The sequence below is a fragment of the Muntiacus reevesi genome, chromosome 11, assembly GCF_963930625.1.
Source record: "Muntiacus reevesi chromosome 11, mMunRee1.1, whole genome shotgun sequence".
NCBI lineage: Eukaryota > Metazoa > Chordata > Mammalia > Artiodactyla > Cervidae > Muntiacus > Muntiacus reevesi.
Window position 1 is genome coordinate 66,233,873 of NC_089259.1, and position 26,310 is coordinate 66,260,182.

The 26,310-nt window shown below is 39.7% G+C and overlaps 1 protein-coding gene across 1 annotated transcript in view; it reads left to right on the forward strand.

Moving 5' to 3' along the window:
* LOC136144262 (ATP-binding cassette sub-family C member 4-like) overlaps positions 1–26,310 on the forward strand; it is a 160,309-nt gene that overhangs the window by 111,168 nt on the left and 22,831 nt on the right. The window contains exons 26-27 of the mRNA XM_065902011.1: positions 11,768–11,923; positions 19,024–19,113. Coding sequence (XP_065758083.1) covers positions 11,768–11,923; positions 19,024–19,113 — 246 coding nt within the window. The remainder of the gene's footprint in view (positions 1–11,767; positions 11,924–19,023; positions 19,114–26,310) is intronic.

The following is a 26,310-nucleotide window of genomic DNA, read 5'->3' on the forward strand; positions in this document are numbered from 1 at the left end:
CATCACAGGTTCCCTCTCCTGCTCACCTGTTCCAGCCCCTGTCACTCCAGGACACCCCTTTGGTGTTGGATTTGATTGAGAGAAGCTGTTGTGGGGCGGGGGGGGGGGGGGGGTGATGGGGATAGGGGACGTGAGAGTGAGCCAACCCAGCAGATGTGGGGCTTTATTCTCTTCCCCTCGTTTCCTCTTCTGTCCCGATTCCTGGAAGTTAGAGTCAATAGGAGAGTATAGTAGGCGCTATGCAGGATTTTAATTCACAGAAGAAATGACAAGAGAAAAGAACCAGGACTCCCCTGGTGGTGCAGTGGATAAGAATTTGCCTGCCAGTGCAGGAGACTCTGGTTCAATCCCTGGTCTGGAAAGAGTTCACCCGCCGCAGAGCAGCTAAGCCCTGCACCACAGCTACTAAGCCCCCGTGCCACACCTCCTGAATTCTTTGCTCAGCATCAGCAGAAGCCCCTCAGGGAGAGGCCCGCGCGCTGCAGGAGCAGCCCCCATTGTCACAACTAGAGACAGCTTGTGCAAGGAAAGCAGGACCCAGCGCAGCCAAACATAAAAGCCAACATGAGGTGAATAGGACCCTAGACTTCCTGGTGAGAGTCTGAACATGGGCTGTGTTTTTCATTTAGATGATTTTGTGGTTGATTTGATCATTTTAGAGAGTCCTGGGAAATTAAAGTATTTTCCAGCTCTTGAGGTAGATTGATTTTGCTTTGCTTTTGCTCACAGCTGTTATTTGGATGATATATTTTTACAGATGCTTAGTAGACCATGCTATAATGGGCAAAAATATTAGTTTCCTACATTTTTTTCTTTTTTAAATAGTATTTTCTTAAAAACCGCTCCCCCTCACTCCCAGATTGTCCCCCTTCTCCTGCCGGCTTCCTCATTCCCTGTGACTCAGGCTGTGGTGCCAGGGCCAGCAGCGCCTGCCTCTCCTGGAGCTTCTCAGAAATGCAGAGTCTCAGGCCCACCCAGACCTCCTGACTCAGCTTCGCATCCGAACATGACCTCCTCCTTTCACTCCCATGGGCAGTTTCTGATGAGTGATAACCTGTGATTCCCAAGAAATGTCTTTTAGCAGTTTGAAATTGAACTCAAGAATTCCCAAATCTCTGCTGCTGAGTAAGAGACTCTAGAATGTTCTGTGCCACTAGGTTTACTTACTTTTATGGTTTTATGAGATGGTTGAATGGCATTACTGACTGGATGGACATGAGTTTGAGTAATCTCTGGGAGTTGGTGATGGACAGGGAAGCCTGGCGGGCTGCAGTCCATGAGGTTGCAAAGAGCTGGACATGACTGAGCAACTGAACTGAACTGATGCTCTGTAAATTGCACCTTTGCATTATAATCTAATTCTGTATGATCCCACTGCATTTCTTTGCATCTTTCCAGTGGAGTCTGTCTTCATTACAGACAGTTTTCATCCTGTTGTCTGTCCTTCCCCACACCAACCTCCTGCAGGGACTGGAGGGATTTCCCACAAGCTCAGGAATGCCTGGATCTGGAGTCAGAGACACCCTCATGCAGCAGTGTATGTGTGGCTGTTTCACTATCTGATGGGATCAAAAATGAGTCCTGCTGCCCCAAGCAGGGCATGGGGTCTGTTTGGCCTGTTCCCCAGGCATCATATGTCCCACTTAGCTGCCGATTTCTCTCTCAATCCAGCTGTGGGTGCTGGGTCTTCCTGCTGACAGCTGGTCCACCTGCCCTCAGGTACCCTCTTTGCTCTCACTCACTACATGTATGCCTGTGTCCATGTCATGCTTTAACTCTGACCATAAGACCTCTATGGTAGGCCTGTTCCTTTAACTGCAGCTACACCTCTCCCCACTTTCTCTGTTCTAGCTACACAGAGGGACATGATAAGGTGTCAGGCCATCCAGGGGATAAGGATGCCCATCAGCAGGTGGAAAAGAGGCCAACAGATGTGGATTTGAGTCCCATCCTATGACATATGGGCTCTGAAATTCAGACAAACTAATTCATCTAAGCCTCAATCTTTTCTTACAGAAAATGGAAGTGATAGATTGTAACCTATAGATTTTATGTATAACTTAAACAAGATAAGGCATGTAAAAGCACCGAGAGTAAATGCCTGGGCACAAATGGTCATCATTTTCATAGGGTGTAAAATGACCATAACCACTTACACTGTGGAAGGTGGCGTCTGTCCCATGAGAATGAGGTGTTGGCCATTTGATGTTGTATTTATGGCTGTAGGATCCATTTGTGGTGTCTGTCTCTGTCTGATTTATTTTGTACTTAAATAATACGGTAATAGATTTTCCATAAATTTCTGTGGCCTGAGTTAAAAAATCTCTGCTCCCATGGAAGTTTCTTTGTCTCAGGACACCACAGGTAATACAAATAAGAAAAAGCCAAGTCCAATGCAAATCCTGATGTCAGCATATACAGTCTGGTTGAAGAAGCAAGAAAATGGCTATATTAACTTTGTAAGCTAGAAGGAGATCTAATTTTTATAGATGTTTATGAAAAATGACATAACTTCTGTTAGAGTTGGAACAAGTCCATATTAGGGGACAGAGAGAGCATTTCCGAGGAATTAGACATGTGAGACTGACTTAGTGGTTAGGGTTTCAGCAGGTGGAAATGCATGTGGAAGGCATTCCGGGAGGTGAGACCAGCATAAGCAAAAGTATGATATTCTGATCTAGTGAATGAAGAACTAGACACTTGCAAAGAACTCAGGAAAATTAACTACCAAGTGTGTAACACACATTTTTACATTCAACCCTCACAATTACCTAGGGATGCCAAGGAAGCTGACACATGTACATGAAGGATGAAGAGGTTAGAGAGGACAGTTTTGTAGAAGAGACGTCCTGGGGTGGAGTGTTGGGTGCTGAGCTGGCATTCAGGAGCTTAATCTGAGAAGTGAGAGCACATGGACCAGAGTGGGCAGGTGCAGGGGGCAGGGAGCCAGGAGCTGTTATGCCTCCAGCAAGACATCCTGGGAAAGTGATTCCACTTTTTGAAATCAAGTTGATGTTGATTAAAACAAAGCTGTAACACCTGGATTTGTGAACATACAGGGAAGTGGGTGGGAGTAGCAAATGGTATTATACTTCTGGAGGTTGGTTAGCAGCTTCCTCTGAAAATGTTGATACTTTGTTGTTGTTCAGTCACCTAGTCACATGAACTCTTTGCAACTCCATGGACTGACACACACCAGGCTTCTCTGTTCCTCACCATCTCCTGCAGTTTGCCCAAGTTCATGCTCATTGTATCAGTGATGCCATCCAGTCATTTCATCCTCTGTCATCCCCTTCTCCTGCTTTCAATCTTTCCCAGAATCAGAGTCTTTTCCAATGAGTTGGCTCTTTGTGTCAGGTGGCCAGAGTATTGGAGCTTTAGCATCAGTTCTTCCAATGAATATTCAGTACTGATTTCCATGAGGATTGATTGGTTTGACCTCCTTGCTTTCCAAGGGGTTCATACATGACTTTCAGCAATTCCACACCTGAGATTTTTTTCAAGGAAATGATTAAGGTTGTTTTCAAAGACTTAGTTTCAGGGATATTTAACACAGAATTATTTATAATAGCTAACTATTTGACAATGCCTAAATATCCAGCAATAGAGGATTTGTTAAATAAATGATCACATGTACTATAATATGCAACCATTAAAATAAATATTTTGGTGAAATACAAAATGAAAACACATTTAACAGTATGTTCACCTTAATCCTATTTTGTTTATATATGTGAACTTGTATCTTTAAGAACACATAGAAGAAAAATACAACAACAAAAAGAACACATACAGAAGCCTTGAAAGTAAAAATATATTAAGAATTTTTTTCAGAGTGCTGTGCTAGAGCTAGTATTTATTTACTTTTCAAATTCATTTGCACTGATTATGATTAAGGAAAGAGTTTATTTTGTTTTTTAAACACTGTGAGCCTGGGAAAGATGTAATGAGAGTAAAGTGGGGAAGATGGATGAAGGGGTTGTTTTGTGTGGAACATTGGGTGTTGATTATGTTGAGTTTGATGTGTAAAGAGAGATCCAGGAGCAAGTGTCTAACAAGTTGTGTCATCATCAGGACCAACCTGGTTGGAAAAACAAAAAGGGGCCATCACAAAGCAAATAACAGGAGATTTTCTTCAAGTGTCTTTATAATTGTATCTCTTTATTTTTGGCTGGGCTGGGTCTCTGTTGCTGCTCGGGCTTTTCTCTAGTTGCTGTGTGTGGGCTTCTCACTATGGTGTCTTCTCTTGTTAAGGGCAAGGGCTATAGTGTGTGAGGACTTCAACAGTTGTAGCATGTAGGCTCATAGTTGTGGTTCCCGCATTCTAGAGTGCAGCCTCAATAGTTGTGGCACATGCGCTTAGTTGCTTCACAGCATGTGGGAGTCTCCTGGACTAGGGATTGAACCCACGTCTCCTGCATTTGCAGGCAGTTTCTTTACCACTGAGCCACCAGGGAAGCCCGCGAGTGTCTTTAGATTGAAGAATGTGAGCTTACTGATACTGGTGGCATTCTCCATGGGCAATTGGTAAAAAACCTTTGGTTACCCAGAGAAGACATTTAGATTATAACTTGATGACTGAACTCTAGGAATAATCAGAGTCAGGTTTTCTTTGAATTGCCTTTTTCTTTGTGGGGGGCCTGGGGCCATGCAGCCTGTGGGATCTTAGTTCCCTGACCAGGGATCTAATCCATGCCTCTAGCAGTGGAAGCACAGAATCTTAACCATTGGAATGAATGCCAGGGAAGTCCCCTGGTTTTTAGTTCCCTTTGCTGGAGTTTGGAACTCACAGTCCTGTGGTCATGAGCAGTCCTCGGTGCCCCTACATATCTCAGTCCATTTACCCAAAGTTTACAGATGTTCCCATTTGCACAGATGGATCAGTTTCAGTGGAGCTGATAACATGGGAACATACACATGTTCTCACAGATCAGTTCTCACCTGTGTCCTGATGTGTCTTGATTTATGTATAAGAACACTCAGAAATATAGGCCACCTGTTTTACTGTGCTTCACAGATAATGCTTTAAAAAAAAACAAAGAAAAAGACATTTATGGCAATGCTGTGTCAGGCAAGTACATTGGCACCATTTTTTTTCTGGAGCATTTGATCACTTCATGTCTCTGTCACATTTTGATAATTCTTTCAATATTTCAAACCATTTCATTATTGTTATATTTATTATCCTGATATGTGATCAGTGGTTTTTAATGTTCAGTTCAGTTCATTTCAATTCAGTCGCTCAGTCACATCTCACTCTTTGCGACCCCATGAATCACAGCACGCCAGGCCTCCCTGTCCATCACCAACTCCCGGAGTTTACTCAAACTCATGCCCATCGAGTCGGTGATGCCATCCAGCCATCTCATCCTCTGTCGTCCCCTTCTCCTCCTGCCCCCAATCCCTCCCAGCATCAGAGTATTTTCCAATGAGTCAACTCTTCGCATGAGGTGGCCAAAGTATTGGAGGCTCAGCTTTAGCATCAGTCCTTCCACTGAACACCCAGGACTGATCTCATTTAGGATGGACTGGTTGGATCTCCTTGCAGTCCAAGGGACTCTCAAGAGTCTTCTCCAACACCACAGTTCAAAAGAATCAATTTTTCAGCGCTCAGCTTTCTTCACAGTCCAACTCTCACATCCATACATGGCCACTGGAAAAACCATAGCTTTGACCAGACGGACCTTTGTTGGCAAAGTAATATCTCTGCTTTTTAATATGCTGTCTAGGTTGGTCATAACTTTCCCTCCAAGGAGTAAGTGTCTTTTAATTTTATGACTGCAGTCACCATCTGCAGTGATTTTGGAGCCCCCAAAAATAAAGTCTGACACTGTTTCTCCATCTATTTCCCATGATGTGATGGGACCAGATGCCATAATCTTAGTGTTTTCAATATTAAGCATTAAGCCAACTTTTTCACTCTCCTCTTTCACTTTCATCAAGAGGCTTTTTAGTTCCTCTTCACTCTCTGCCATAAGGGTGGTGTCATCTGCATATCTGAGGTTATTGATATTTCTCCCAGCAATCTTGATTCCAGCTTGTGCTTCTTCCAGCCCAGCGTTTCTCATGATGTACTCTGCATATAAGTTAAATAAGCAGGGTGACAATATCCAGCCTTGATGTACTCCTTTTCCTATTTGGAACCAGTCTGTTGTTCCATGTCCAGTTCTAACTGTCGCTTACTACCCTATAAATGCTTAGATGGTTAGCATTCTTTTAACAATACAGTATTGGTAATTAAGGTATGTACATTTTTATATATAATGCTATTGTACATCATTAGACTACAATATATTATAAATGTAACTTTTGTTTGCACAGAGAAACAAAGCATTGATATAACTTGCTTTATTTTTATATTCATGTGTTGAGGTGGTCTGGAGCCAAATCCAAAATATCTTTAAGGCCTGCCTATGTAAAGAACACATGATCCACATATATACACACCACAACCTGCCTGTATGCAGGGAATGGCCCATCTATATTATATGAATTAGAGTTTAACATAAGGTACAAAATGTCCTGAGAAGCCTGTATGCAGATCAAGAAGCAACAGTTAGAACCAGATATGGAGCAATGCACTGGTTCAAAATTGGGAAAGGAGTACCTCAAGGCTGTTTATTGTCACTCTGCTTATTCAACTTACATGCAAAGTACAGCATGAGAAATGCTGGGCAGGATGAAGCACAAGCTGGAATCAAGACTGCCAGGAGAAACATCAATAACCTCAGATAAGCAGATGATAAAACCCAAATGGCAGAAAGCAAAGAGGAACTAAAGATCCTCTTAATGAAGGTGAAAGAGGAGAGTGAAAAAGCTGGCTTAAAACTCAACATGCAAAAAACTAAGATCATGGCATCTGGTGATCATGTCAAATAGATGGGCAAACAATGGAAACAATGATAGACTTTATTTTCTTAGGCTCCGAAAATCACTGTGGATGGTGACTGCAGTCATGAAATTAGAAGATGCTTGCTCCTTGGAAAGATTGAGGGCAGGAGAAGAAGGGGATGACAGAGGATGAGATGGTTGGATTGCATCACCAACTCAATGGACATGGGTTTGGGTAGACTCTGGGTGTTGGTAATGGACAGGGAGGCCTGGCATGCTGTGGTCATGGGGTCTCAAAGAGTTGGACATGACTGAGTGACTGAACTGAACTGCTCCTTAGAAGAAAAGCTATGAAAAACCTGGACAGCATGTTAAAAAGTGGAGACATTGCTTTGCCCACAAAGGTGCATATAATCAAAGCTATGGTTTTACCAGTTGTCATGTACATTTGTAAGGGTTGGGTCAAAAAGAAGGCTGGGCACTGAAGAATTCATACTTTTGAACTGGGGAGCTGGAGAAGACTCTTGAGAGTCCCTTGAACAGCAAGGAGATCAAACCAGTCAGTCCTAAAGGGAATCAGTCCTGAATATTCATTGAAAGAACTGATGCTAAAGCTCCAATACTTTGGCCACCTGACATGAAGAGCCAACTCATTGAAAAAGACCCTGATTCTGAGAAAGACTGAAGGAAGGAGGAGAAGGGGATGACAGAGGATGAGGTGATTGGGTAGTATCACTGATTCAATGGACATAAGTTTGAGCAACCTCCAGGAAATAGTGAAGGACAGGGAAACCTAGCCTTTTGCAATACATGGACTTGTGACAAGTCGGACACTACTGAACAATAACAAAGTATCTTATAAGTTCAGTTCAGTCGCTCAGTCGTGTCCGACTCTTTGCGACCCCATGAACTGCAGCACACCAGGCCTCCCTGTTCATCACCAACTCCGGGAATCCACCCAGACCCATGTCCATTGTGTCAGTGATGCCATCCAACCATCTCATTCTCTGTCGTCCCCTTCTCCTCCTGCCCTAAATCTTTTCCAGCATCAGGGTCTTTTCAAATGAATCAGCTCTTCGCATCAGGTGGCCAAAGTATTGGAGCTTCAGCTTCAACATCAGTCCTTCCAATGAACATCCAGGACTGATCTCCTTTAGGATGGACTGGTTGGATTTCCTTGCACTCCAAGGGACTCTCAAGACTCTTCTCCAACACCACAGTTTAAAAGCATCAATTCTTCAGCACTCAGCTTTCTTTATAGTCCAACTCTCACATCCGTACATGACCACTGGAAAAACCATAGCCTTGACCAGACAGACCTTTGGTGGCAAAGTAATATCTCTGCTTTTTAATATGCTATCTAGGTTGGTCATAACTTTCCTTCCAAGGAGTAAGCCTCTTTTAATTTCATGGATGCAATCACCATCTGAAGTGATTTTGGAGCCCAGAAAAATAAAGTCAGCCACTGTTTCCCCATCTATTTCAAATGAAGTGATGGGACCGGATGCCATCATCTTAGTGTTCTGAATGTTGAGCTTTAAGCCAACTTTTTCACTCTCCTCTTTCACTTTCATCAAGAGACTCTTTAATTCTTCTTCACTCTCTGCCATAAAGGTGGTGTCATCTGCATATCTGAGGTTATTGATATTTCTCCCAGCAATCTTGATTCCAGCTTGTGCTTCTTCCAGCCCAGTGTTTCTCATGATGTACTCTGCATATAAGTTAAATAAGCAGGGTGACAGTATACAGCCTTGATGTACTCCTTTTCCTATTTGGAACCAGTTTGTTGTTCCATGTCCAGTTCTAACTGTTGCTTCTTGACCTGCAAACAGGTTTCTCAAGAGGCAGGTCAAGTGGTCTGGTATTCCCATCTCCTTCAGAATTTTCCACAGTTTATTGTGATCCACACAGTCGAAGGCTTTGGCGTAGTCAATAAAGCATAAATAGATGTTTTTTTTCTGGAACTCTCTTGCTTTTTTGATGATCCAGCGGATATTGGCAATTTGATCTCTGGTTCCTATGCCTTTTCTAAATCCAGCTTGAACATCTGGAAGTTCTCGGTTCACATATTGTTGAAGCCTGGCTTGGAGAATATTGAGCATTAGTAGCATGTGAGATGAGAGCAATTGTGTGGTAGTTTGAGCATTCTTTGGGATTGCCTTTCTTTGGAATTGGAATGAAAACTGACCTTTTCCAGTCCTGTGGCCACTGCTGAGTTTTCCAAATTTGCTGGCATATTGAGTGCAGCACTTTCACAGCATCATCTTTCAGGATTTGAAGTAGCTAAACTGGAATTCCATCACCTCCACTAGCTTTGTTAGTAGCGATGCTTCCTAAGGCCCACTTGACTTCACAATCCAGGATGTCTGGCTCTAGGTGAGTGATCATAGCATAGTGAATATCTGAGTCACGAAGATCTTTTTTGTATAGTTTTTCTGTGTATTCTTGCCACCTCTTCTTAATATCTTCTGATTCTGTTAGGTCCATACAATTTCTGTTCTTTATTGAGCCCATCTTTGCATGAAATGTTTCCTTCGTATCTCTAATTTTCTTGAAGAGATCTCTAGTCTTTCCCATTCTATTGTTTTCTTCTATTTATTTGCATTGATCAGTAAAGAAGGCTTTCTTATCTCTCCTTGCTATTCTTTGGAACTCTGCATTCAAATGGGTATATCTTTCTTTTTCTCCTTTGCTTTTCACTTCCCTTCTTTTCACAGGAATTTGTAAGGCCTCCTCAAACAGCCATGTTGCCTTTTGCATTTCTTTTTCTTGGGGCTGGTCTTGATTCCTGTCTCCTGTACAATGTCACAAACCTCCGTCCATAGTTCATCAGGCACTCTGTCTGTCAGATCTAGTCCCTTAAATCTATTTCTCACTTCCACTGTATAGTCATAAGGGATTTGATTTAGGTCATACCTGAATGGTCTAGTAGTTTTCTCCACTTTCTTATATTCATGGTATTATCTTTATAAGATAATAAAACTAGCTGAACCCACTTTTCTTATGTTTAATCTCTATAAAGATAAATTCTTTTTTGAAATGCCATGATTGATTTGACAAACTAAGATGTGAAACTTCAGAGGTTTTCAAATCAGAAAAACCTGAAAAGTTCTAAACATTCTGGTTATATTGCTCAGAAGGATTTAGTTCTTTTTTTAAAGCCATGAGTTTTTAAACATTCAGTTCAGTTCAGTTCAGTTCAGTCGCTCAGTCGTGTCTGACTCTTTGCGACCCACGAACCACAGCATGCCAGGCCTCCCTGTCCATCTCCAACTCCCAGAGTGTACCCAAACTCATGTCCATTGAGTCAGTGACGCAAATGATCCAAGCATATCTTACACTGTCATCAATTCCAGATTTTCAATAGAGATAAATCATCTCTTGGAGAGCTTCCTTTGGAGAATTTGCAGTTGAGCTACCTCAGAAGGTAGAAAATCTGCCTGCAAGGCAGGAGACTTGGGTTCCATCCCTGGGTCAGGAAGATCCCCTGGAGTAGGAAATGGCAACCCACTCTAGTATTCTTGCCTGGAGAATTCCACGGACAGAGGAGCCTGGAAGTTACAGTCCATGGGGTGGCAAAGACTTGTACATGACTGATCGTCTAATGCTTTCTTTACTTAAAAATTCATTGGTAAAAAAGGCCAGTTTCTGCATGTATATTTGAATGTGGTTTATTACCCATTGACATTTTACCTAGGAAAAGGAAATGGCAACCCACTACAGTATTCTTGCCTGGAGAATCCCATGGACAGAGGAGCCTGGCAGGCTACAATCCATGGGTTGCAATAGTCAGATATAACTTAGTGACTAAACCACCAACCACCAGCATTTTATCTACATTGTATTGATTCTTTAATCTTACTGTTAGTGCACTTAGTTTCTCTGTGCTTTGGTTTTATTAAATAGACTGACACTTGACATGTGTTTTTGCAAGGTTCAGTTTGAAGTATTAATGTATTAATAAAATGCCTTTTGATTTGCTCTGATGAAAGGTCCCATGTGAATAGCAAATATTATTTGTGTTGTTGTTAATCTCATTATGTACATTTTGTCTACTAGCCTCTGTCTGTCAAGACTGAGACCTGCATTTTATATTTGAAGATGTTTCCTTTCAAGATAAAATATAATTAAGATATTTATTATCAGGAAGTGATTTCATTTTTTTTTTTTTGCTGAAGAATAATTCCTCTTAAATAAAGAACATATCCCTGAGAAAGTGAGTACTTGTTTGTGTATTATACTTCTGACTTGACTTGTTGATATCTCTATAAAATTACCCATATAATTCTCAAGGTCAAATTACACAGGGAGTAGGAATAAAACTAATTTAAAAGCTGACTTCTTATGGACCACTTAGGAGACTGCTGGTTTTTCACTGCAGTCAGGTTATTTTTTTTAAGTTATCTTCTTTGTTTATTTACGAATGTTAGTTACATACACACACACACATATACACCACATACACATACATGTCTCCCCCTTTAACATACCACATAATGGATGCTATGTGATAATTATAGAAAACAAAAACTTTCTGCATATTAAACATTTAATCAAGGAAATCTGAATAAAATTGCCTGACACTTTTAGAAGGCATGAAAGTCACTATAGTTTGTAGTGTGTATTCTTGGGATGATTGTGGTCTCAATCAGGGACATTTGTGAATTTCTGTCATTTTTGGTTGCCACAATTTTGGGGGTTGCATCTGGTATCTAGTGGGTTCATGGGTACTGTTAATTATCCTACAATATTCAGGACAGGTCCCTGACCCTCAATAATGAATTATGGGTCCAAAATATCAGCAGGGCCTTGCTTGAGAAACTTATAGTCTATTCCTTACATATAATAGAACTTTTAAAATTCATCTTCAACAATCAGGGTTATCCTGGGGTTTGTGCATCCTGTTAATTCTTCATCCCCCTGGGTCTCTTTACAGTATGGCATCGTGGGAAGAACAGGAGCTGGAAAAAGTTCCCTCATTGCTGCCCTTTTTAGATTGTCAGAACCTGAAGGTGACATTTATATTGATGACATCTTGACAACCAATATTGGACTTCATGATTTAAGGAAGAAAATATCAGTTGCACCTCAGGTATGCATTGCAGAGCCCTCTCACATGCTCTTTTTATAAGGCGTCTAAGGTTTAAGTGTTTTTTAATTTTATCAGTCTTTTCAAGTTAAGTGAATGAGTTGATCCTTTTTTTCTCAATAGAGCATGTATTTAGCAGCAGGTATTTTCAACAGACACTTTTATCGGATACCAGGTTTTGGTTTTTTTTTTTTTTGGTTGTTGTTCATTTGTTAGCTTTGTGTGCATGTGATTTAATAACTTACTGAGATAAGATTTCTGGACTCAGACTTCCTCAGTTTCCATGATGTTATCTACTGATAATCACATAATTCTGAGAACAGAAAGATAAGTGTTTGCTTACGCTTGAGAGGTTCCTATAGGGAAACATGAATTTTATTAACAAGTGTCTTAAAGATGTAATTTTGCTGTGGGAAATGGAGGACATCTTTTAAAAAGTGATTATGTCCTTAGATAACTTTCTGTGAAATAGTGAGGCCTTGAGAATTATAGGATATATAGATGCTTTGGAGAGACTTTGAAAATTTAGTCATTAATGAATAATTTTCACCAGAGAGGCAATACAGAATGGTGAGGAAGAGCAGGGGATTCAGAATTCTGTCTCTGTGTACCTTGGGTCTCTCTGTCTTACAAGGTAAATAAAGGGTCACCCCCTCAATCTGTTGTGAGGACAAAATATGTCAATGAGTGTAAAGTGCTTCATGTAGACCCATATGTGCCTGCTGTGATGGTGGAGTGTTGAGTTGGCCATCTCTTCCTGGGCTCTGATTCTATTCTCTTTTCTTCTTCTTCATAAAGAAGTATAACTTTCAGGGAGAGTTTTGGAGACTGGATTATATGCATGGGTAGACACTCCTGTCATTCCTTGTGGTTCATTCACTCAACATAATTCTGTGATATTTACTGAGAAATTTCTATCCTCCAGGTATATAGCCAAGGGCAACCTAGATCTTGTGTCCTCATCTATCATCCTGCCCTCTGCTTTAACAGACTTGCTGATTAAAAAAATTTGAGTTTTTATTTCTATACTTAGTAATCATCTGCCCATCAAAGGAAGCTCAGGAAAACACCCTCTTGAGATGAGAAACAGAGAGGAGATGAGACAGAACAAGCCAGGCAAATGTGCTTCCTGGAATGTGGGTATAATGTGTCCTGAAATACCTATTTATCAGGAACCATGTACAACATGGCACCCAAAGGAAGGTGAATGTGGACTTGGGTATAATTGATGCTACCTACCCATGACCTCAAAAATACCTGGAATTACTCTAAGTAATTTTAAAACCAAGATATTCTTTTCAGACTCTAGTGAAATGCCACCTCAAACCCCTTAAGATGTCTGCTATCAAAGAAAATGGAGAGAAAAAAAGAAAATGATAAGTATTGGCAAGGATGTAGAAAAATTAGAATCCTTGTTCATTGCTGATAGGAATGTAACATAGTGCAGTTACTATGGAAATCAATTTGCTGGTTGCTCTGAAGAGTTAATGATGGAATTGGCTTATGACCTAGCAATTCTACTTTAGAGTATAAACCCCCAAAAATTGGAAGAAAGGTCTTGAAGAGATACTGGAACATGCATGTTATAGCAGCATTATTCTCAACAGCAAAAAGGTGGAGGCGCCCAAGGGTCCATTGACAGATGGATCGACAAACAAAATGTGGTGCATATACTTACAGTAGAATATTACTCAGCCTTAAAACAAAAAGAAAATTCTGAAGCATGCTACAGCACAGATGAGCCTTGAGAAAATTAAGCTAAGTGAAATAAGTCATTTACAAAGGACAAATACTGTATGATTCTACTAATAGGAGTTACCTAGAGTAGCAAATTCATGGATACAGGATATAGAATGGTGGGTGCCAGGTGTGGCCAGGTGAGGGGAGTTGTTGTTTAATGAGTACAGAGTTTCAGTTCTTCAAGATGAAAGATCTATGGCTGGGTGGTGGTGATGGCTGTACAACAATGTGAATGTATTTAACACCACTGAACTGTGCACTTCAAGTGGTTAATCTAGCAAATTTTATGTATATTTTATCACAATTAAAAATTTTTTTTCAAAGGTATCCCTTTCAGGAAAAATGGAAATAATTTTCTAGCACATTCAGTCCTCATGTTTAATGATCTCTTCTGGCTATTAGATTTATGACTTATGGTTACAATAGAAAATAAATGGGCTTAAATTCCCAAGTTTTTATGTTTTGATGGTACTCATCTCTGAAATGGCCATGTGAGATTCGTTAGTAGAAATAAAGGGCATTTCTGTAAAGTCCTTTCATATCCTTGGATGCAAAGCTTTAGAAACATGCCCTGCATTCTTTTTAATGCTTCTTAACAGGATAAAGTTATATGCTTGTGTACATAAAATAACTCTGTAAATAAATAACATTAGATGATTCTTGGCTTTGCCAACAATGTTTGGAAGCACATCTGAGCAAAAACGTAAACATGCCTTGACATCAGCATGTTTTGTTTCTGTTCTGTTGGTTTCCATCCTTCCTTTGAGCATGTTCTAAGTACACACTCCAGAGAGCATGTTTACAGAATAGTGCTAAGCTTTGTATCCATGTAGATTCCACTGTATATGCCTTTGTCTCCAAGGTGCATGTTGGTTCATTAAAGAGAAAGAATCTGGAGAAAACTTGCAATGTGTAAAAAAGATTCCCAGGAAGCCATTCAGGAGGCAGACAGGCTAGAATGCTTAAGAGTGTAGACCAAGTGTCAGTGTGACCCACAGTTTATTCCTGCTCTGCCTCATCGACCGTGGGGCCTCATTGATGTCACTTGGCTGCCAAGCTTCAACATTCTCATCCTTAAACCCAGTCTGGAAATCACTGACCCACAGATTTGTGGTGAAGATGTAACTTAGTGAGATAATGTTTGTGCCCATGTCTTATTCTTAGGAATGTTCAGTCATCAGGAACTGTTACTAGTCTTAAGAATCAGGGCACCTGCCTTTTGGGTATTATTTCTACTTAAGTAAAAAGAGTAACACCTTCTGAAATGACTTTACTCTTTAATTTCTGTTTATGTGTTCATGTTCTTTGGTGATTTTCTTTATATTTATCTTTTAATAATAAAAACTAAATTGTTTACATAAATATGAATAGTAAAGCAAAGAAACAGAAAACAAACAAACAAACACAATAGGAATTTTGGGGAAAAGCACAACAGAGAAATGTATCTAATATTTTCTACCAAGATCAAGAAATCAGACTAAAATTTTTTGTATTTTTACTTCTGGCTTTCCTCCCACCAACTTCTTTCCTGACCATCACATTATGCACACTCTTTCTTTCCAATCCCCAACCAAGACCTCCAGCCTTTTTCTCAGGCTTCCCCGAACTCTTGACTATTTTCTTTCTCACTTTGAGAACAGGGCCTATACCTCTCATTTCTGTTCCTCTAGTGCTTGTTACAGTCCCTGACTAGGTTACATGAGTATTAATAATAATTCCTAATGTTTATGGAATCATTAACACATTTTAGTTTCTTATTCCACTATTTACTGCTTAATCCTCACAAATTGTTGTTATCCTTATCTGACAGATTTAAAAACTGAGTCACTGGGAGATTATCCTATTGTATAGTGAAGAGTTTCAGTTTTATCTCCAAAGACTCCCATCGCAGCAGAGTAAACTCCAAAGTACAGGTCATATGACAGAGACCTACACTCTCCAGTCTCCACTTGTCCACTTCTCAGTCATGTTCGACTCTTTGTGACCCCATGGGCTGTAGCACCCCAGGATTCCCTGTCCATCACCAACTCCTGGAGCTTGTTCAAACTCATGTCCATCGAGTCGGTGATGCCATTCAACCACCCCCTTCTCCTCCTGCCTTCAGTCTTCCCCAGCATCAGGGTCTTTTCCAGTGAATCAGTTCTTCACATCAGATAGCCAAAGTATTGAAGCTTCAGCTTCAACATCAGTCCTTCCAGTGAATATGCAGGGTTGATTTCCTGCAATTTAGGATTGACTGGTTTGATCTCCTTGTAGTCCAAGGGACTCTCAAGAATTTTCTCCAATGCGACAGTTCAAAAACATCAATTTTCAGCTGTGTTGTACTCATCTGATATTTTCCCCATTTTTCCTACCATCCCACTTGAAAGGACTCCCAAAACCATAGCAAGAGTGAATAAGGATAAAGCAAAACCAGAAGATACTTGCGGGGAGCCGGCCTGCTCAAAGCCCAAATAGGCCCTGGGAAAAGGCCTTGAAAGAGGCCATTCCCTGTCCCGCCACCCCATGATAAAGTAGTAAAATATTTGCTGGGCCTCCTTTGTTCTTCCTTGAGAAAAATGTAGTAGTGACCTTCACTTAGTAGTTTATTTTGGGAATGCCAAAAACAGGATGTAAGCTTCTGCAATCACTTAAAACAAAGAATTGTATTGATGTGACAGACACCAGATGGCATTTTTTATGAATTATGTTTTCTGCTTGTACTAGTATAAAGGTAGCTGTTCTACTCAATAAAATTGCTGACTTGCCTAAAGAGCATTCAGCCCTCTCGACCCCATCCTTTACTATCATCTTTTTTTTCCCTCAGGCTTCCGTGTGTTTGCGGTCGGGACTTGTTCATTTTGCCGGCTGGTCCCGGCAGATACTACTCCTATTGATCTGTTCCTCCTTTGGAAATATCAGTTTAGAAATGGGTTTATGCACTTGTATGTCATGGGCTGATATGTGTCAGGAGAAGATTCTCAAAATGTTATCCCTCCCCAACCAAGAGCCCTTTGTCTTTACAGCGTCTTGCTAGCTGTAGAGGTGGAGAACATCTGTTAGTTTGGTTACTTGAATTTACTTGTTTAAGTGCAAAAACTTACATTCCTCTTCCCCCCAAATGATTAGGAAGCAGTGAGGCTTGTGTCTCAACACCCCATTGTCGGGAACTTAGGAAGCCGAGAGCAGTCTCTGCAGAGGGGGAGCCCAATGCTGTTTCTTTGAGTTGCCTCTCTTAGCTGAGCCATACCCACACCATCTTCCCTGGATCCCTGGTCCCTGTGATCCTGGAAGCAGCACGGAGCTTCCATCATAGTCTCTCTTTCTCCCAGGCTCATCCCCATCACTGCTGACCCCCCATGAACAGGTCAGAACTGGGGGAGATGTGATGGTAACAAGGACCTGGGTAGGAGCAGAGACAGGGAAGGGGGGACATAGACCATCAGCCCTGGGGGGAATGTTCAGAGATGAATACTGTGTTCTTAAGAAGGTGCTCCTGAACTTCTGTTTAAAATTTCAAGAATAAGCTAAAATGAAAGTTCTTAAAAATTTTCCTTAAACACAACAGGTAGCTGAAATATTTGTGTTATTTGTGCTCAGAATCTTAAGTAGCTAAATATGTCCCCCAGAAAGAACAGAGATTGAGATTATATGCAGGGAGTAGCCTGCTTACTTGAAAGGACTTGGAAAATGGAGGGGAGATGGAGAAGGGAAGGAGGAAGAATATTGGGGACCAGCCTCCCCTCACCTGGCAACCTCACTTGTGTAAACCTCATGGAGACAGCTGAAGGATGAGAAATCACCTGCACATGGGAACCTTAGGGTTGATAATTACAAACAGTAACAAGTTTTTATAAAAATCTGAAGTAGAATGATGGTTATTCCCCTGACAATGAACGCTTACCATTGTTTAGATAGTTCCTTAGTCTTTGATCCTGAATTCAAGAGTTTTAAGGGAAACCTTAAATTTGGGTCTCGAGATTTTTTAGTTCAGTTCAGTACTCATTCTGAAATATTGTATGACTAGTGATTTTCAGTGCTTTGGAAGCATATTGGCCACTTAATCAACTTTGTATGAATAAATCTCCCTTTATAATGTCTTTTTATTTATGGATTTGCTCCAGGATACCTCTCTTTTTTTTGGTGGCACACCCTGAGTTTTCTGTATTCATTTCTCTCTCACCAAACTTAAAACTGAGACCATAATGAAGGAAGGTTTGGAAGGCTTCCTGGATATCATTCCTCTTCATGACTAGGCAAAAGAAATGTCTGTCTTCTTCGGTTCCTCTCAGGTTTTTGTGAAGTGAGGAGGAAAGTCCAGCCCCAAGGCCAGGCGGGATTTGAACGTGGTGATTCCAAGCAGTTCCGGGCACTTGTGGAAGAGTCAGATGTCCTCTTGTTCCACACGTGTGCCTCCCCTTTTTCTGCCCCCTTCACTGAAATGAGCCTGTTGGGCTCTTCACTGCTGTCCATATTCTTATGACCTGGCTTACTAGAACCTTCCAGAAGAAAATATAAATGGCCTACATGAGTTTATGTCAGTATTCTCTCTTGAAGCCAAGAGGAGGCTTATATTTCCAGAGTAATTTACTTGTGGCTCCTCCTGAAGCAGATGAATAGGAAGAACTATTTAAATTAAAGTATCATGACACAGGTCACAGTGGGTTTCAGGTCCTTCTGGCCTTGCAGATAGTAACGAGGTTCTGTGATGCAGGTCATCCTGACACACAGGTGAGAGAATGTGGGGCCACCTGATGCAGAATCAGAGATCTCTCCACGGACAGAGGTGCTGCAGACTCCAGGAGCTGACGTTCCCCTTGCACATGTGGGGATATTCATTTCACACATGTGGAGAGATTCCAGATCCTAGAAGACAGTCTGACCAATGGAGAAAATAGCCTAGTTTATTCTTCAGTGCTAATGTGTAAATATTTAATGGTTTGATTTAAGGCACAAACCTCTACTAATCATGTTGTTGGTATTTCCCAGTCACTCCAGGACTGAAAGTTAATTTATGTAGATCTTGATGTTAAGTTTCTCATGTAATTATTTCCTCAGTTTGTGTATGTGTTTAAGCAGATATTTATTACCAGGAATTTTTGTTTTTAATCAAATCTTCCTTTATCTTCAGTTTTTTCCTTAAGATGAAAAAACTTCTTCAGCACTTTCTTCTGTTAGTGTTCAATAATTCAGAAGATATTTTGTAGTACACTTTGTATGATGGAAAATTATTTTAGAGATACTATTTTGTAAACATACATTTGCAGCTTCATTATAAATAATGAATTTAGATGTTTTTGTATTTAAATTCTGACATTCTGTACACATTGGGAAAAAAAGAAAATAGTTTAAAGTAATAACATTGACTATTTTGGAGTATTTAGGAACCTGTTTTATTCACTGGAACAATGAGGAAAAATCTGGATCCCTTTAATGAGCATACGGATAATGAACTGTGGAACGCCTTAGAAGAGGTAATTTATTAATAGTAACTATAATTAACTTGTTAGCATCAGTATCTGTGTGTTTACATTTAGAGCATTGCAGATAATTAAGGGGAACGTATAAGTTTCATTGACTTTGTTTACCTCCTAGGAAAACACTGATGACATGGGCGCACTTAAAAATGTGTGTATTGATGACGATGAAAATCAATAATATAATGAGACATGTTTTCATTTTAGCTATGTCCCTAGAACCCTGAACAAATAGATACCTTATCTTGTCCTTAACAGAGTACTCAATTAGATGTTAAAATTGTGGGATCAAATTCTACTAGTGACCTAGTGAATTAATGACTCCATTATACTCCAATATTCATTTTCTTCCTCTGGTCTAGGAAACATCTACTAAGTGGAGAAAATAATAGTTTTTCCTTATTAACTAAAAGATGTAAACAAGATCATACTAATAAAATGTAGATGTTTCATAGGAAAGTGTTTATAAAGGTTAATTATATAGTCAGAATTGGTGATTATTTATTGGCAATCATGTCATTTTAATGCTATAGCATTAATGCAGGTAACAGAACCCTGAAACATCTGCTCAGCTTTTATATGAGTAGGTTCATTTCTAGAGAATTTTCTGTTATTTGTGTCATGTCTTTCCTTGCCCTACTTCACTGAATTTCTTCACCCTTGCATGAAAAAAAAAATTGACTATTAAGTTGCTGTCAGTTTGTATTTTAATACAAATTATTTTGTATATTTGCACTCATTTTACAAATCAATTTTACTGATGGAAGAAACCCTAGACTTCTAAGCAATACACAGGCTTCTAATTGCTGCTAGAACCTGACACAGTCTTTTACTTTTAAAAAGTAAGAATGAGTATTCCTATACATTAACAATGAAAGATCAGAAAGGTAAATTGAGAAAACAATCTCATTTACCTTTGCAACAAAAAGGATAAAATACCTAGAAATAAACCTACCTAAGGAGGCAGAAGACCTGTACTCAAAACTATAAGATACTGACAAAAGAAATCAAAGATAACGCAAAACAGAGGGAGTGATATACCATGTTCTTGGATTGGAAGAAACAATATTGTGAAAACAACTATACTACCCAAAGAACTTACAGATTCAGTAGAATCCCTGTAAAGTTACCAATGGCATTTTTCATAAAATTAGAGCCAAAAATTTTACAGTTTTAATGAAAACACAAAGACCCCAGTAGGCAAAGCAGTCCTAAGAAAGAAAAACAAAGCTGGAGAAATTAGGTTCCCTGACTTCAGAATATATTATTGAGTTGGCCAAAAAGTTTGTTAAATAAGATTTTATGGAAAAATTTAATGAACTTTTTGTCCAGTTCAGTACAGAGCTAGAGTAATCAAGATGGTATGGCACTGGCACAAAAACAGAAATATACATCAATGGAACAGGCTGGAGAGCCCAGAGTTGAACTCACACACCTGTGGTCACCTAATCTATCACAAAGGAGCCAAGAATATACAATGGAGAAGAGGCGGTCTCTTCAGTAAGTGGTGATGGGAAAACTGGACAGCTATGTATAAAAGAATAAAATTAGAACACTCCCTAATACTATATACAAAAATAAACTCAAAGTGGATTGAAAATCTAAATGTAAGATCAGATACTATGAAACTCTTAGAGGAAAACACAGGGAAAACATTCTACCTAAATAACTACTAAATGTTTGATTGATCTTTTCATTTCAGAGAAGTGTGACATATTTTTAAAATCTTTTTGTTGTTGTTGTAACACAAATCAGAGATTGATTGTTCACATTGGTTTGAATTGGTGTGTTTGTCATTTAGTGTCACCCTCCCAGGGAAGCTCTGAAATCTGTAATATGCAGATGAACCTTGACTGTGAGCAGGCAGATTTGGAGGCATGACCATTTCTAGCCAGTAATTCTGGTTTCTGAAGGATGTCACAACTGAGTCTTTATATGCACACCCTCCTTTTCAGCAGCATGTGGATTTTGTTTTCTTAAATTGGGTTGATTGCTTCATCTTCTCCTGCCTGAAAAGCAGTGCACCTCTGATTTTGTTTAAGTCTGTGAGTCTTTTACTGTAAAATTCTACAAGGGAAGAAATGTGTAGTGCAGTTAACCATTAAATGTAAAGAACGACAGGGTAACACACTACTCTTGAATTCATAGGACAAATTTAATGGTGAAATTGGGACACATATTTTAAAAATAACTGGAAGTACTGGTAAATTATTTTTCTATTCATTTTCCAGATTGAGATATTTTTTCACAGATTCTCAGGTAGCATTACTCTAGAATTTTAGAACATACTGTTCCATGGACAGAGAGCCAATGTTAATCTAAATTATAAAAATGCTGACGTGGTAGATAATACTAAGATCTACTTCTATTTAAACTATATTTGGAACTTTCTGTAAAAAGAAAAAAATGTGAGTTTATATCACAAAGTGAAGTGTGTGGTGTCCATGTATTGCTTCTGGAATTAACCCTGTTAACGTTGGTGATATCACTTAGAGAAATCATAACATCATTGTGTTTCTCTACGAATTGATTCTTTATGACTGTTTTAAAAGAAAACTTACCAAATTGTTCATTGAAAAACATACAAATGTGATAAAGAAATAATTCCTAGAGAATCTGAATAAAGGGGTGATTTATCATTCTAAGTTATTGTTGTTCAGCTGCTAAGTCACTCTTTGTGACACCATGGACTATAACATGACAGGCTTCCCTGTCCCTCACCATCTCCTGGAGTGCGCCCAAGTTCATGTCCATTGAATCAATGATGCTATCCAAACATCTTATCCTCTGCCTCCCTCTTCTCCTTCTGCCTTCAGTCTTTCACAGCATCAGGGTCTTTTCCAAATGAGTCAGTTGTTTGCATCAGGTGGCCAAAGTATTGGAGCCTCAGCATCAGTTCTTCCGAAGAATATTCAGGGTTGATTTCTTTTAAGATTGACTAGTTTGATTTTCTTGTTTTCCAAGGGTTTCTCAATAATTTTCTCCAGTACCACAGTGTAAAAGCACTGATTCTTCAGCACTCTTTTATTGTCCAGGTCTCGCACCTGTACATGACTACTGGAAAGACCATAAGTTTGATTATATGGACCTTTGTCAGCAAAATGATATCGTTGCTTTTTAACACGTGGTCTAATTTTGTCATAGCTTTCCTGCTAAGAAGCAATCATCTTCTAATTTCAAGGCGACGGTCACCATCTGCACTGACTTTAAAGTTCAAGAAGAGGAAATCTATCACTTCTTCTACCTTTTCCCCTTCCATTTGCCATGAAATGATGGGACTGGATGCCATGATCTTGGTTTTATTAATGTTGAGTTTTAAGTCAGTTTTTTCACTCTCCTCATTCACCCTCATCAAGAGGTGTCATTAAATCAATGAAGCCAGTTTTTAAGTGAACCAAAAACACTAGTTATTAATTTGTAAATGATGCCTAACTGGATATGTGAACCCAAACTCACAGAGTTAACCTGAGAATGAGTAGGAGGGAACCAGTATGTTTTCCTCTTTATGAATTTCAATTAAAAGGAAAAGATGGCTTAAAAAAATTTTTTTAAGTCCTCTCATTCTGTTTAATCCTTCTTCCTTGGCAGAGATGGACATTCAGAAGGACGACAGTCCTATGGATGCTGCCTGTCTCATCTTGGTTATTTTTCTAAATATACTGAAAATACATTTTTCATGTACTGAAAACTTGCCAACTTACTGTAAACTGATAAATGTTCATCAGAAATTAGTGGTGATTGGGGTGCTAAAAAGCAAAGGCAGATCCAAAAATATAACATGAGTAGTGCCTGAGGATGAAGCACTTTATCACTCAGAGGTTAAAAGGTCATAGTAGATAAAACTCTGGAAATGAATCATTGATGCATTGCTTCCATTAAAAGCAAAAACAAAACACATTAGATACTGGGATTTGGAATTAAGAGTAGAGTATGGGGGCTTCCCCAGTTTCTCAGTGATATAGAATCTGCCTGCAATGGAGGAGAAGTGGGGTTGATCCCTGAGATGGGAAGATTCCCTGGAGGAGGAAATGGTAACCCACCCCAATATTCTTGCCTGGGAAATCCCATGGACAGAGAAACCTGGTGGGCTATAGTCCATAAGGTTCACGACGTAGTAACTAAGCAATAACAAAAATGTCCTGTCAAAACTGGGAAGAAACTGTGCAGTTAAATGTCTGACTTTGATAGTGTCTTTGTTAGGACACAAGTGTGTCTCATCACACAGAAAACCAAGATACAGAAACCTGGGCATCAGCAGCCGGTGCATCAGGAGCCACGTGGTTCCATCCTTGCGGTGGCAACAGGTCACATGTCCATTTCCCTGGGCCTTGTGTTAGGTGAACTTCCTTTACTGCTGGCCCTGCTCTAGTAAAAGCTCTTCCCCATCTGTTGATTGAATTTAAGTGTCTCCTTCTGGCCCACACCAGATTTTCTTTTTCAAAAGTAAGAAAGTTTCACAAAATTTGGAAACCACCTGACATCTGCGTTCACCTCCTGAGAGGGGCATCAACACCTACTACACATAGTGCATACAGTGATGATAGAAACAGGGGCCTAATAAGTTCAGTTTATTATTTTTCAGTGTTGCTATATTCTAGTATTTCCCCAAGCTCAAAAATAATCTGGAGTATTCTATACTGAGATATATAGTTTTGAATAGTTATTATTTGTTCTATTTTCCTTAAATTATAGCTTTTTCAGTGCTTTCCTTTGTTCAAAGTGTGATATATCTTAGAGCCAGTTAATTGTTATAAGAATATATCATTTTTACAGTTACACTTAATACAAAAACAGTTTTACATATAAATCATTTATTCATATAAATTTAGTTTCTAATTTACAAGAACAGACATATCACACAATTAGAGTCACTTATGCCTTCATTCTTGTTGTTCCTGTTTGTCGTGTCGGACTCTTCTGCAATCCCATGAACTATAGCCCACCATGCTCCTCTGTCCATGGGATTTCTCAGTCAGGAATACTGGAGTGGGTTGCAATTTCCTTAGCCAGGGGATCTCACCCAGGATCAAACCCAAGTCTCCTGCTTGGCAGGTGTCTTCTTTACCACTGAACCACCAGGGAAGCCCACCTTCATCCAGTCAAAAGATATCTACTGAGAGCTTGTCAGGAAGTGTTGCAAATTATGGGGCTGTCACAGTCATCAAGAGACAAATTGTCTGTCCTTTTGGAGCTTAAATTCTCCTGGAGAAGTTGAAAAGCAAGCCAATGCATATGTAATGAAATCTCAGTGCTGATACATGCAAAGGAGAAAAGTGAAGCAGAGCTTGAGGCAAGGTGAGCTGATAGCATTATTAATAAAGGGCAATAGCTATTGATCTGTCACAAATTCTGCATGTACTGACTTGTTTAATATTCTTAACAATGTTAGGAGTTACACACCTCTATAATTATGGAATTATAGTCTTATTTAGAGATTATGAAGCTAAGGTAGAGTAGGTTCAGGAATTTGCCCAGTTGGCACAGCCAGGCAAGACTTATCCCCAGGCTGCCTGGCTTCAAGTCTTCAGTTTATTTTTGTTTGGCTGCAAAAAAAAAAAAAAAAAAAAAAAAAGTCAACAAAAGAGTCCAAAATGAAGTATTTGGGTGCAATCTCCAAAATGACAGAATGATCTTGGCTCATTTCTGAGGGAAACGATTCAGTATCACAGTAATCCAAGTCTTTGCCCCAACCAGTAATGCCAAAAAAGCTGAAGTTGAACAGCTAGATGAAAACCTACAAGACCTTCTAGAACTAAAACCAAAAAAGATGTCTTCTTCATCACAGGGGATTGAAATGCAAAAGTAGGAAATCAAGAGATACCTGGAGTAACAGGCAAGTTTGGCCTTGGAGTACAAAATGAAGCAGGGCAAAGGCTAACCGAGTTTTTCCAACAGAACATGCTAGTCATGGCAAACACACTCTTCCAACGACACAATAGACAGCTCTACTGTCTACTGATGTCTATATGGACATCACAGATGGTCAATACCAAAATCACATTGATTATAGTCTTTGCAGGCAAAGATGGAGAGGCTCTATACAGTCAGGAAAAACAAGACTGGGAGCTGACTGTGTCTCAGATCATGAACTCCTTAGTGCAAAACCCAGGCTTCAATAGAAGAAAGTAGGAGAAATCACAAGCAATTATGATATGACCTAAGACAAATCCCTTACAAATTATATAGTGGAAGTGACAAGTAAATTCAAGGGATTAGTTCAGATAGACAGAGTGCCTGAAGATCTATGGACACAGGTTTGTAACTCTCTACTGGAGGTGGTGAACAAAACCATCCCAAAGAAAAAGAAATGCAACAAGGCAAAATGGCTGTCTGAGAAGGCTTACAAATAGCTGAGAAAAGAAGAGAAGCAAAAGGCAAAGGAGAAAAGGAAAGATAAAGCCTTCCTAAGTGATCAGTGCAAAGAAATAGAGGAAAACAATAGAAAAGGAAAGACTAGAGATCTCTTCAAGAAAATTAGCAATACCAAGGGAACATTTCCTGCAAGGATGGGCACAATAAAGGACAGAAACACTATGGATGTAACAGAAGCAGAAGATATTAAGAAGAGGTGGCAAGAATACATGGAAGAACTATTTAAAAAAAAAAAAAAAAAAAGATCTTAATGACCCAAATAGCCACAATGGTGTAATCACTCACTTAGAGACAGACGTCATGGAGTGTGAAGTCAAGTGGGCATTAGGAAGCATCATGATGAAGAAAGCTAGAGGAGGTGATAGAATTCCAGCTTATCTATTTCAAATGGGTGAACACAGCTCCACCCATCAACAGAAAATTGGATTAAAGATTTAGTGAGCATGACCCCACCCTTTAGAATAAGACCCAGTTTCTCCCTCAGTTGGTCTCTCCCATCAGGAAGTGTCCATAAGCCTCTTATCCTTCTCCATCAGAGGGCAGACAGACCAAAAACCACAATCACAAAAAACTGACCAATCTAATCACATAGACCACACCCTTGTATAACAATGAAACTATGAGCCATGCCGATTAGGGCCACCCAAGAATGATGGGTCATGGTGGAGAGTTATGACAAACTGTGGTCCACTGGAGAAGGGAATGGCAAACCACTTCATTATTCTTGCCTTGAGAACCCCATGAACAATATGAAAAGGCAAAAAGATAGGACACTGAAAGATGAACTCCCCAGGTCGGTAGGTGCCCAGTAAGCTACCTGAG